The following is a 13,061-nucleotide window of genomic DNA, read 5'->3' on the forward strand; positions in this document are numbered from 1 at the left end:
TCTTTATTCATACCACTGGTAGGAAGTCAAAAAGTGAGAGAATCGCTTTCGTAGTACTGGTTTGATATGACTTTTAATTAAGGACTGCGTGCCCCTAATTTATTAAGGCTCATCTATTCATCACGTGTGTAATTGACGCTGGAAAAAAATAATAATTACAGATCTAACCTCTGCAGAGTGGTTTTGCCCGACTTGGGTCCTGCTGCCGTGGAAACGCAAACAACAAAAAACCACCCTATTAGGATGAAAAACGAGCGGCGCGAACAGGCTCCAGAGTTTCTCCGCGGGGGCGTTTGGCTGAGTGGGGGTCCGCATCCCTCATCCTGCATCCCTTATCCCGCATCTCCCAGCCCGCATCTCCCAGCCCCGCGGACTCGGGAAAGCGACGCGTTTCTGTGGGAGCCGGTGGGGGGAGGCGGGCAGACTCCGCTCCGGGAGGGGCGGTGGTACCCGACGGGGCGGCGGGGGGCCGGGAGGAGCCGGCTGAGCCCGGGAGGAGATGGGGGGCCCCGGGAGGAGCCGAGTAGACTGGGAGGAGATGGGGGGGCCCCGGAGGAGCCGGGTGGGGGAGCAGGAGGGGCTGGGTGGCCGGGAGGAGATGAGGGGGTGGGGAGGAGCTGAAGGGGGGCTGTGAGGAGCCAGGGGAGCCCCGGAGTAACTGGAGGGAAGCCGGGAGGAGCCGGGCCGGCGGCGGGAGAGGGAGCAGATCCGCGATCCTCTGAAGTTTCCTCTTCGCCTCATCATCAGCCTTAATTACCGCGGCTGGTTGTTTTTTTTTTTTTCCCTTGCTTTGCTATGATTACAGCCCTTGGACGGCTCCTTAATAGCAGCGCTCCGCGGGCTGCCCGTGTCATTAACTCCTAATTCAATCCGGTGGGGGGGGGGGGGGGGAGGAGGAAACACCCCAAACAGCATCACCCAAAAAAACCAGAGGGAGAGACTGAGAGGCGGTTTGGTCCCGCCCCCCGCGCGCCGCGAGCCAATGGCGTGAGTCACCGGGGCACGTCAGGGGCCAGAGCGGGCGCTGATTGGCCCGCGGGGCGTTCCCTCGGCTTCCCAAAGGAGGACAGCGCCGGCGAGCCCCAGAGGGGGAAAAGGGGGGCGGCCGGGCCCGCAGCGCCTCACTCGCCGGGCAGAGGCGCCGCGCAGCTCCAGAGCTCCCTCCGCACCGCCATGGCTTCTCCTTCCAAGGCGAAGGAGGTCTTCTCCTCCGACGAGGAGGGCCCGGCGGCCGGCGGCGCCGAGGAGCACCACAAAGTGAAGGTGTCCAGCCTGCCGTTCAGCGTGGAAGCGCTCATGTCCGACAAGAAGCCCCCCAAGGAGCCGCCGCTGCCCGCGCCGAGCGGCAGCGCCGACGGGGCGGCCGTGGGCACCTCCAGGAACCTGCTGCTGTCGGGCCACGGGTCCCGGGACGCGCACAGCCCCCCCGGGGCGCTTACAAAAACCTTCGACACCGCCTCGGTCAAATCGGAGAACTCGGAGGACGGCACGTCCTGGATCCAGGAGGCCGGGAGATATTCCCCGCCGCCAAGTGAGTGCCCGGGGGAGCGGCGGGAGCTGCGCGGGGAGCGAGGGCGGGCGGGCGGGCACTGCTCCGGCCCCGGGCTCCGAGCGCCGAGATGCCCCGGAGCACGCGAGATAGAGACGTGTAGATCTTATATTTCATCGTAAATTTTATATTCCCATCCCTGGAAGTGGTCAAGGCCGGCTTGGATAGGGCCCAGAGCAACCTGGTCTAGTGGAAGGTATCCCTGTCCACGGCAGGGGTTTGGAAGGAGATGATCTTTAGGGTCCTTTCCAACCCAAACCGTCCTGCGATTCCATGATATTTTGTATATGTATTCATATCTACACGTGTGTAATTTTTAGGTCTATGTTACATGTTTTTTCGTATGAATGTTAGGCTTATATATTTATATGGTTATGTATTTCTACATTTATATATTTATATATATGACTGTATGTATATATATAAATATATACTGCTTTCAAAACCATAGAAAGATCAGAAAATACCATGGACCAGCTCTCTTTCCTGACACGCTACTCTCCGGCTGCCGGTTCGTCCATTTAGATTATCCCATTGTAACAACAACTGGAATTTCTCCCTGATACCTTCTGCCTTACATGGTGCACAGCAACCTCTTAAACCCGGGAATTGTCCCTTCCAGCCTTGTGCGCTCTCTCCGCGCTGGCTCCCGCCGCCGGGACTCCCGACACGGGGTTGTTCCTCTCTCCCTGTTTCCCTGCAGCCTGTCAAAGTTCCCCGATCTAGGCCTGACCTCTTTACCCCCTGCGATCTCTCCCGACCCCGTCCCCACTGCCTTAGGGACACGCGATCCGGAGGTGACAGGTCACTTAAACCCTTTTGCACTTCGAGCCGCGCTGCGGTGCCTGCGCTGAATCGCATTTCACTTCGGTGAGATCCCTTAAAAGAACAGGGGGAAAATTGCTTTTAAGAAATCAAAAGCCCCAAAACTACCTCCAGGAGAAGGAGAAGAAGCATCCGGGCGATTCTGGGCTTTCTGCCTTCCCACGGCCAGGAGCCGTGGCGGCCGTACACCTGTATCAGTGGATCGATCCGCTCTCCTCTACGCATCCCTAACTTGCCTGATGGAAATTAAGTACTCTGCTTTATTTGAGTTAGAGACTCTACAGAAGCAAACTGTTGAGCCGGACAGTCTCGCAGAATTTGCTCCTCAATCTAATACTGCAAGAAGGAAGTTTAGTGCTATTACAGCTCCTCTTTTTGTTGTTGTTTGTTTGGGGGGTTTTGTTTTGGTTTGGATTTGTTTTTGTTTGGTTTTGTGTTTTTTTTAACAATCATTTCGATTTGGCTTTCATCCACTTCCTTTCATTTACTGCCCCCGAATTAATTTGATTTCTGTCATGCTGGGAGAGGGCCCGGGAGAGGGCAGGAGGAAAGCATCCTGCCCGTGGCATTCCCTGTGTAGCTCCAATTTTCAATTTTCGTGTACCCTCAAGAATGCTGAAAAAGCGTGAAAAGAAGTGTGTGCTTCTACCCGGACCCCCTTCTCTAAATCTGCCTAAAACCCCAGACTTAAACAAGGCCTAATATTCTCCCTCTACATTTTCCCCCCCTCGAAATTCCTCTCCTTTCTCTTTTAAATCGGCTGTTCTCGAGATCCGCAAAATAGTTTCATAAAGGACTTCAGTAGCTGGGAGTTCTGGTAATTTCAGCAGGATTTGGGGCAAAACCCGATAATCAGGGAAGGGAAGGTCCTTCGGCCTCGACCATCTCCCTCATTTCCCACCTTCTGGGGTTCGGCCGCTCGGCAGGAGGCAATGACCAGTTCTCCCTGAGGAATACCATCTCTCTGTGGAGGGTTTCGACTTTAAAAACAGCTCCTCTATTTATTATTATTAATATTACGGGTAGAATGAACTGAGGAAAAAGTTGTAAAAGTTAGAGTTTTGAGCAACACGGAGAGGGGACCCTCTCCGAATGATTATTTTTGTCCGACATTGCCCAGAAAAAAAGAGGATAAATAGAAAAAAAACCAGCGAAACAAATCAGTGCAGCGAGGGCTTGAGGACTGTAACGGGATAAACGCAATTGCAGAGTCTGCGGTGACGACCGTCCCTCTTGCTTATCAGAGTTCGGCAGTCACTTGGGGGGATGGTGAGGGAAGAAGCCCGAGAACGCTTGGGTGTATCCCGGGGGAAATATTTATCCGGGAATTAATTTAAAAGCATGTTTTTGTGGTTTCCCCCGTGTGTAACAGCAGCCGGGACGGGTCGAGCCGACTCGACAGCCGGGAAAGGCGCTGGGTTGGGGATTGACGGTTCCCCCTCTAAACCCTGTCCCTGCTGGAAGCAGCCCGGTAGCTGGGTCTTGGGAAAATTTCGCTTAGGGAAAAGAAACAGGTTGTGTTTAAAAATAGAGTAGAACAACGGGGTGACTAGCAATGAATTTAGGGTCCATTTAGTGTAGTTTTAATTTAGCATAGTTTTAGAAGTGAACCAACTGTCACAGTGAGCACCTTAATTATTGGAATGCCCTGGTGTGATCACAAGACAGTATCTGACAAGTTGTTTTCTAAGAGGGCTTTGTTTTCAGTATCTAAAGGAAGGATAATAAGAGAAGTTTAATTTTTTCCACTGTAACTGTTTTCTCCCTCACCTTTCTGAACTTTTGAACACTTTCCTTGTGGGATTTTTTAATTGCATGATAGGTACTTAAACAGCTTCTTGATCCAGCCTATTTTAAAAAGTAGAAGAGAAAAGTGAAAGGAGTCCAGAAAAAATAACGTGCAAATACTGACAAGCATTTGAACCAGACACTACAGTGTGTACAAGATTTAGCAGCCTCTTTAGAGCAGGCTGTGTGTCATTTGCTGTATCAAGCTGGGGAGCCAGGGTGACTTGCCCCGGGAATTATGCGGAACACAGCCAAATTGCTCAGCTTTTGAAGTTAGCTGCATGCTTCTTATTCATTCTTTAGATTGTAAAATTATTAGTAAAATGCAAAATTGATCTAAAGACCTAAACTGTTCTAAAGTCAGCCGTGTGCCATTCCAGGTACATGTGCCTAACCCGGTTGGGATTTAAGGTGGTAGATTTCCTGACTTGTATTGACTACAAATGCTGCAGTTAGGAGACTTTTTGTTTTGTTTTAGTTTTAATTAGCAAATATAATAAAACCCAAAAATGTTGAATGAAAAGTGCACTGCTTTCTTGGTTTTGTTGATACTTTTTGAAAATCAGAAAATACTCACTGAAAAGTTAATAAGCAGAGGAAAAACTCCCTCTTGAAGAAGAAATATCAATAAAAATGCCTAGTCAGTGAGACCAAAAAAATTGTCAGACCCACTCCTTCAACTATTAGAAAAAAGATAGGGTGCTTAGTGGAGCTGGGCTGGGCTCTTCTCTTGCTCCACTGTCCTTTTGTGAATCTCCTGCCTTTGCGATGTTTGTGCTGTGCTTTGCTGGAGTTACACCTCCAGTTCTGCAGCTACCAAAACAGCTGGTTTGTGTGCTCTAGACCCCTATGATGTGACTCCAAAAGTGATCCCTGAATCCCTTGTGCCCTATCTACCCTTTTGAAATCACTGAGCCAAAATTTCGCTTCCCAGGACATCTGCTGCTTTTACCAGAAAAAGATTTCCAGAGCCACTTGCAAAAGGATCCTCTGTTTTCAGGGTCTCACTTGGAGGCCCATCAAGCACAGCATCTCTGCAGAGCACCCAGGTCTCCTTGCTTTTGTGATAACTGGCCTTTCCCTTCCTTGCAGGACACCTGAGCCCCACTGCCTGCACCCTGAGGAAGCACAAGACGAATAGGAAGCCCCGAACCCCGTTCACCACTTCCCAGCTGCTGGCTCTGGAGCGCAAGTTCCGCCAGAAGCAGTATCTGTCCATCGCCGAGAGAGCGGAGTTCTCCAGCTCCCTCAACCTCACAGAGACCCAGGTCAAAATCTGGTTCCAGAATCGGAGGGCCAAGGCCAAGAGACTGCAGGAGGCTGAGCTGGAGAAGCTCAAAATGGCAGCAAAGCCCATGTTGCCATCGGGGTTCAGCCTCCCTTTCCCCATCAATTCTCCCATCCAGGCTGCCTCACTGTATGGAACATCCTACCCTTTTCACAGACCTGTGCTTCCTATCCCTCCTGTTGGACTCTATGCTACTCCCGTTGGATATAGCATGTACCACTTATCCTAAGAAGATCAGAAAGACGAAGTGACAGTAAGACAGACTTCCTGGTGGATCATGTCCAGCCCTGAGAAGACAGTACCCCAACCAGTACTGGCCATTCCTTCTGCACGCTTCTATCTGCCATCCTGAGTGTATGGGAGTTTGTGCTAGCAAAGCAAGGCATCCTGTATGCTACAGGTTGGGCGTCTTCTGAGAGTGCTCTGAGCACTCAGAGTCTGATCCTGAAAGAAAAAAAATTGTAAAAACAAACAAACAAAAAAGAGAGAAAAAATATTTGAGCAAATGTAGGGTTTTTATACAGTGCACGTAAAACTAGACTAAAAAAGAACGGGTGAAAAGGCAATTTTATCTTATGGAGGCAGAGGTTTCCTGACACCTTCCTGATGGGGCCCAACACAGGTTTAAATTTAGAGGGGTGCGTGCCCTCACACCACACTCTAAGTTGCCATCACTTAGTATGGGGGCAGTGGGGAGGGAAATAAAAAGATATAATCAACGTTTTGTTGTTTGGTTGTTTTTTTAAAAAAAGCAGAGCCTGTAGCTAGAGACACCGTGTAAATAGAAGCTAGACCCAGTAGAGTCTCAGTGAAGTTCAGAGCCAGCAAATTCCTGCATTTCTGAGGGTAGAGAAAATTTTTGCATCCCAAACCTCGGCAGATGAGTGTAACAAGATGAGCATCAGGGCGCCTAAATGTAGAGCCCAGCTTTATCCACCGTGGCTCCTGTAATGCCTTTATTTGTATAAATAGCTTCAGCATTTGTAAAGCACTGTGAGGGGAGGTAAAGTGCAAGGAAGGGTTATTAGGCAGTCTGGTCTTTATCTCTTCCTATTGGCATGCTTTGAAATGTTTGGCTACAGCCAGGTAATCTTGGCTCTGCAATGTTATTTGAAAACCAGGAGGGAGGGAAGGAAGCTTTCTGGGGAAAGAAGATGTGGGTTATTTCCACAGTGGTGGAGAGCAAAGGATTGTTGAACAATTCTGGGAGATGTCTGGGGTTTTTGTTAGTATTTGCAACAGCCTGTATTAAATAGAAGAACCCTCCTGAGTCTTCCTCCTCTTCTTCCCTTGCTAAGGATGCCAATATAAGTGACTCATGCTTCAAGCCCTTCTAAAGAGAGTTCCAGGTATCACAAACAATCATCCCTACAAGTAGGACGGTGGGGTGCCAAGAGACTGCGTAACCTGTCTGTCCCCGTGGGAGCTCCCCGAGTGCTGGCAGTAACTTCCCCAGGCTTCTTCTTATAACTGTTGTATTATGTGTATTACTCTTGCTAAACTTTATGAGGAAGTTACCTCAAAGGCTGTGGAGCACTGAAGTTGGAACTTCTCCTGGATTTATTTTCTTAGCATGCTGTTGTGGAAGAAAGAAACAAAACAAAACAAAAAAAAATCAGAAAAAAAAATGGAAAGAAAAAAAAAAGCCACGAGGTTTTGCTGGTTTTGGTTTGTTTTGACCCAGGCACTGATGCTGGGACCTACTATAGATGAACTTCCTCTTTCCCTTCCCCTCACCCCTAATCTACCATTATAGGAGAGTCCCTTTGAAAGGGATGCCTTGTACAATTTTATATATTTTATTGAAGATTTATTATTTCTTATCTCTTATTTCAAATTAAATTAAAAAAGAAAAAACATGTTTAATCGCGTGTGGGTCTGTTAGTGTTTGGAGTCCTTCAAAAGGTAACTTCTCTCCGTGTGTGTTTTGCACCGCTGGGTCAAGTTCAAAGTAATGTTTGGGTTGCCTTTATGATTATTTCCCCATTCTGAATCTGAATTAAAGCCAAATTTGCAGCACATGAAGGTGAATTACAAGTCAACAATTCGAAGTCGAAAGCCAAATCTTTTATGAGGTTTCCTTGTTTTTAACAACCACTTTTAGGCGCCTCTGTTCTTTACAACATCATACTCCAGTGATGTCTCCATCGCTTCTCTTAGCTCGTGTGCCTTCCTCTTTGCCTTGGGACTCTCCCTCCGACTCACCTTTCCATTGACCTCGTCTCTAGGCTTTAGTAGGAGACTAGTCTCGGCCCCCGCAGTAGCTGGGTGGTAATTTGGAACAGGTAAACCCTGCCAGGGGCCATGCAGTACTTCAGTCCAGTTGCATTTCAGGGCACTCATGTGCTGTCAGCACTGTCCTGTAGTTTTCGGGCCAGGCTCAGAGAGCAGGTACCAGACCTTTCTGGCGAGGGGGTCTCGGGTCTGCTCAGACAAGAGGGGTACCCGCGAGGTCAGGAGGACCGTGTTACACCCCAATCCTATGCTGGCCCAACATAAATCCCGTCATAGGAGGGTCATTGGGGTTAGGAGTAATGCTTGGCGTTCTCGCTGTGGGGACAAGGTGCGTTTGCCCGTGCTGGGACAGCCGGGCGGTTTAACCCGGGTGCGCTCTCCTCGCTGCAGTCGCGGGGCTCCCGAAGGCACAGCGCTCCCGGCTCCCTCCGAGAGGAAGCACCGCGGCGGCGCTTCCCGGTGGGCACAGCCCGAGGGGCCGCCCAGCCCATCCCGCCTGGCTCAGCATCCCGCCGGATCGGGCCGCTGATGGGCGAGAAGGAAACCTCGAGGCGAGGAAACATCCCGCGATCTGGGCTCTGGGGAGGGGGCTGCGGGCCGGGGGAGCGGCTCGGGGAGCGCAGGGCATCGCGGAGCTCGCCCTGCTCACCCAACTCCCGACTCCGAGAAAAACCCCTGTTACCCTTCCCACTTAGCAACTGTAGGAAACAAAGATGGGGGAACTTAATATCCATGTAGACTCTTCAAATTAGCATTTACTGCCGCATAAAAACCGGAACCGACCGCTTCTTTCTCGGATTCCCTTTTCCTGAAGCATCATCCCCCTATATATGGGGCAAGACGAAGCCCCCTCTCCCCTGTCCTTCCCCGGCCGGTTGTTCCGAGTGCTTCCTTAGCTGGGCCGGGCTATAAATAAGCCAGCGGTATTTTTTAACCTTCAGTATAAATCAGCTGTGTCAGGGATTACAGCTAAATCTTTTCGCTGGAAATTCTTTGAGCGCAGGAGCTTTGTGTGTGTTATGATAGATCCTTAAATGGATACAGATTTATTGCAGCACACAAGGGTGTTGAAGGAAAAGCTTCCAAATCTCGGTTACAACCTCTGCTGTGGGAAAGGCAGGACGGATCCGTGACACCTTCTCCGAGCTTGCGGATGGCATGACAATTCACCCTGCGCCCATTATTAACTTGTTCCAATTAAAGCCTTCAGAAAGGCCGAGTTAATTGAGTATTATATTTTATTAGGAGGGAGGTGTCAAGCTTTACTCATGAGACTTCATCATCGGCCTAATGGGAGCTGCCCCGCAGGCAGATCTGTAACTGAATAAATTACAGCAAGGCAGGGAAATCAGAATGCTATCATTAAAAGCGATGCACTTACTGAAATTCCTCCCCCACTTTCGCAAGAGGCTGTGGAGGTGTGGCTTTAATTAGTTATTTTAATGCAAAGTTAAATTGTTCCCAAAGTATTTTCTGACACAAAGCAGATGCGATGATTAGAAGTTGAGTGAGACTGAAAGGAGTTGGCATCTGTTCCAGGTACATCTATATGTTTTAAATTCCCAATAGAAAGTGAAAAATAATTAGAGCAATAAATAATAAACATTAAAAACAACGCGATAAATTATCCCGATCCTTAAAATCCGGACTTGCTGAGCGGCAGCTCAGGCCAGCCGGGCACAGAGCGGCTCTCCCGGGACCTTCATCACCAGGAATAGATTTGTTGACATAAACATTTGGGATTGGGCTTTCTGGTTCGCTACGGCCAAGCGTTCATTACCTAAAGCCACGGGTGCTCCGAGCCTGCATTTCATGTTGTCACATTGCCTTGTCAAACCCCGGAATTCCTGCATTTTATGGGGAAGGAGGAAAACTGGCTGGCTGGGAGCGGCGCGCCCGGGAGCGCGGGGGTTTCTCTCCGCCGGACCCTCGCTGCGGGGCCAGGGGCAGCAGGCACCCAGCTCTGGGGGCAGCGGAGGACCCCAGACCCCCGGGCCGCACCGGCGGTGATGGGGCCGCTCCCGGCTGGGCACCGGCTCCCAGTGCCGGCTGCAGGTAGCGGGGCCTCCGCTCAGGAGCGGACACCTGCCCGGCGGCCCCAGTGCGGGATGCGGGGGCTCAGGTGCCCCCCAGAGCGGGCAGAGCTGGGCGGCGAGCGGAGCCTTGGAGCATCCCGGCCACAACAGCCCTGCAGCAGCATCCCGGCTCCCGGCCCCTGTGCGGACTGCCTGGCTCAGGCACCACCGCACCGGGGATTTACACGCACTATTTTACACGCATTCACACCCCGTGCGGGGACGCGCGTGTCTGTGCGCTCACACATCTCCGTAGGGGTGAGCTGTGCACTCCGCATCTCCATACACTGTCTGAGCGTCTCGTCACACAAGTAACCACAGGCACCCGAACGCCCCATTTGCGCACACCTCGGATTTTGCAGGATTTTTGGGGTGAGTGCAGGACGCGCACTGCAGGAGGAGGGGAGCTCACGGAGGGTGTGGGTGACAAAGCACGACCGACTTTCCTAGAAAACGCCAGCCTCTCCGTCCCCCCGTGCTTGCGGAAGGGGCTTCAAGCCATGCACTCGTCCCCCGGGTGCGCGCAGCTCCCGCGCAAGGAGCCAGAGGGGCCGCAAAGCAGCCGCGGTGGATCCAGCTCCCACCGCCCCCGGTGGATCAGAGAGGGAAGTGAGCATTTTGCTTTCTCCAGAGTATATTTACCCTCTCTATTTATGCCCCGTTTAGTATTCCCGAAGACTAACGTGGGTCTCTTCATCAAAAAAAAAAAAAAAAAAAAAAAATCATTACACGGGACAAAAAAAATCCGCAAACAAATAAAACCCAGCATTCTTCCAGTGTGACTGTGTTTCTCCCGTTCCTACGATCACTATCAGCCACGGAGACTTCAAAATGCCTTTTCCGGGGGTCACTTTGGAAGTTAACCTACTTTCGGCAGCGCCCACATTCTTGGCGTAGGAAGTCCCTCTCGCAAAATAAAAACAAAGAGGTTATTCCGATTTTTTTTTTCCCATTGCAGAGCAGGGGGCATATTTTTTCAGTCAAAAGCATTAGGGATCTCAGGGAAACTGCACAGCTCATCCCAGCACTGGGAAACCCAGGGGTGAGCCGCTACACGGTTCACGCTCCTTTTTGCTGCCGGACCCCGCCGCAGGGAAAGAGAAGGGGAACACTTTGGGGTCTTCTTTTGTTGTCGTTGAGCTTTTTTGTTTTGGTTTGTGGCTGACTCCCTTAGCCCCTCGATGTGTGTTTCCCACCGTAATCCGTAAGGCATTTGGCGGGTGCTACCAGCAGTTCCCAACTAGTTGCACGCAAGGAATAAAAATCTTTCCATCCATTATATTTCAGTCTTTTAACACCAGAGCAATTCTGTCCCTGCTGTTTTAGTGGAAATACCGGTCTATAAAGCTGCAACTGCAGTATATTTTAAAATGCTACCATTTTTAAAGGGGATTGGAATAATTCTACTTTGCTTGGGAAGAAAAAGTCGCAAGCAACGTATGTGCGATTAACATTTTATAACACTGTTCAAGGAAATTAAAAACATTCTGTGATATTCTTACCGTAAAGGCAGGTCTTTTCTGGCAAAATGTTTTGTATATGTATTTCTTAGATTGCTGTGTTTTGAATAAGCAAGAATCTCGTAAAGAAAAAAAACCCACGTTCCTTAAAAGTATGCGCTACCCGTTTTATTAAACTGATTATGCTAGCGTTTAACTCAAAAGTTTGTTTTAAGTAGGAATATTTTCCCAGACGTGTAATGGATTGCTTGAAAACAGAATTCTTTGCTTTTTAATGACCTGTAATGGCCAATTCATTTCAACTGCGCTTATCAAGGTGCTGTGTTAAATAACAAACCGGTTCTTGAAAACAAAAAAGTCGTAATGAAAAATAAGCAGTCAGAATAATCTCCCATCTCCGAGCCAAAAAAATGCAATAAAATTAATTTAAGACTGTCAAAACATCAAAGCTGAGAAAAGGAGCTGCTAAAATAATGTCTCTTGATAAGGAAATAATAAAAACACACCAAAAAATGTCTACTCAATAAACTCCACTGGATTTGGGGGTCTGTGCTATATTTTATTTGGTGATGAAAGCACTTTGATGTCACTGTATTCCAAACAATTATTATTATAATTTTAAACAACCTGGTGTTTTCCATTACTAACGGCTTACGCTTTGAAGTTACACCTCATAATTTCTTAAATTAAATAAATCATTTTAAGTTTGCACTGGGAGCCTTTTAATAGCAGAGAAAGGAATATCATTATCTTATTGAGAGGCAATTGCAGTGGCTCCAGTTTGGCTGTAGCTGGGGGCAAAGTGGTGCACTATAACAGACATACTTTATTAGCCTCCCATAACTCTTGAAAGAACATTTTTATATTTTCTTTGATTCCCCCCCTCCCCCTCTTGTTTTAAAGCTGTCCCAACCTTTAATTACTGCCTAATATGAAAAGCATTATTTTTTAATGCTGTGTAATTTACCAGAGGCAATAGGCCAAGTTAACAATTGTTTATTAGGGTTGCTGTTTCACACAGGGCAAAGAATGCTGTTCCAAACCCAACTTTTCATGGGTGGTTGCACTAATTAATACAGTGTCTGAGGCTCCTAGGGGGTTTTTAATATTAAAGCCTATGGGGCGGAACGGTTTTTAGAAGTCCAGCTCCTGCTGACGTCCTCCTCCCCTCCCCAGTGATTTCTGTTGCTTTCAAGCTGTTTTGATCCGAGGGAAAAGTCGGCAGCAGGAGGGGAGCGCCCTCGGAGCCGCCCCGGCCCCGCGGTGCCCCGGCGGGGGTGGCACCCCCGCCCCGCCGAGCCCAGCCCGGCGCCCGCCCCGGCCCGGGGCGCTGCCGCGGGGTCGCGCTGCCCCCCCTTCCCCCCGGATCTCCCCCGTCCCCTCGCTTTGATTTTCCCCCGTGGAGTCACCCTCGCTGTAATTCAGGATGGGGCGGGCGGGGCAGGCGCGGTGGCTCCGCGCTCACGGCGGGACCCCCGGGGTCTGGCACGGCGGGGGCTCAGCGGAGCCGGGAGTGCCCGAACCCCCTCGCACTCCCTCTCTCTCTGCTGGAGCCGAGCAGGAAACAAGGCTGCTTAGGGGAGCGGGGAGGGGGAATGTGTGTTTTTTTGGGGTGCTGCTCCGGAGAGCTCAGCAGGGCTGATCCATGGAATCTTCCTGGAGCATCAGCCGGCTCGGCAGCGCAACGCTGCGACCTCTCCCGAGGCGCTGACTTGAGCCTGGGAGCATCCCTGTCCCCCAGATCCCCGATGTGCCCCTGTCCCAGAGCGCTCGGCGGGTGCGGAGGATGCTGCGGGCAGGGACACCCCTGTCCCCGCGCTGGTCACTGCCCCATTCCCGTC

At 50.3% G+C, this 13,061-nt stretch overlaps 1 protein-coding gene across 1 annotated transcript; it reads left to right on the plus strand.

Annotated features, from left to right (window-relative positions):
• Nucleotides 1-1,096: 1,096 nt before the first annotated feature.
• MSX2 (msh homeobox 2) lies at nucleotides 1,097-7,316 on the plus strand. The gene is made up of 2 exons (XM_051793618.1): nucleotides 1,097-1,531; nucleotides 5,255-7,316. Exons 1-2 carry the CDS (start codon nucleotides 1,174-1,176, stop codon nucleotides 5,677-5,679), a joined length of 783 nt encoding a protein of 260 aa, XP_051649578.1. The 5' UTR covers nucleotides 1,097-1,173; the 3' UTR covers nucleotides 5,680-7,316.
• The last annotated feature ends 5,745 nt before the right edge of the window (nucleotides 7,317-13,061 follow it).

The sequence above is a fragment of the Manacus candei genome, unplaced genomic scaffold (genome assembly GCF_025592945.1).
Source record: "Manacus candei isolate 608988 ecotype Guabito, Panama unplaced genomic scaffold, ASM2559294v1 h1tg000037l, whole genome shotgun sequence".
NCBI classification, from domain to species: Eukaryota; Metazoa; Chordata; class Aves; order Passeriformes; family Pipridae; genus Manacus; species Manacus candei.

Bases quoted from the DNA above. Each gene is read 5' to 3' on its own strand.
- MSX2 (XM_051793618.1), top strand. From the start codon at position 1,174: ATGGCTTCTCCTTCCAAGGCGAAGGAGGTCTTCTCCTCCGACGAGGAG. The intron at 1,532-5,254 runs GTGAGTGCCCGG...CCTTCCTTGCAG, and splicing joins GAGATATTCCCCGCCGCCAA to GACACCTGAGCCCCACTGCC.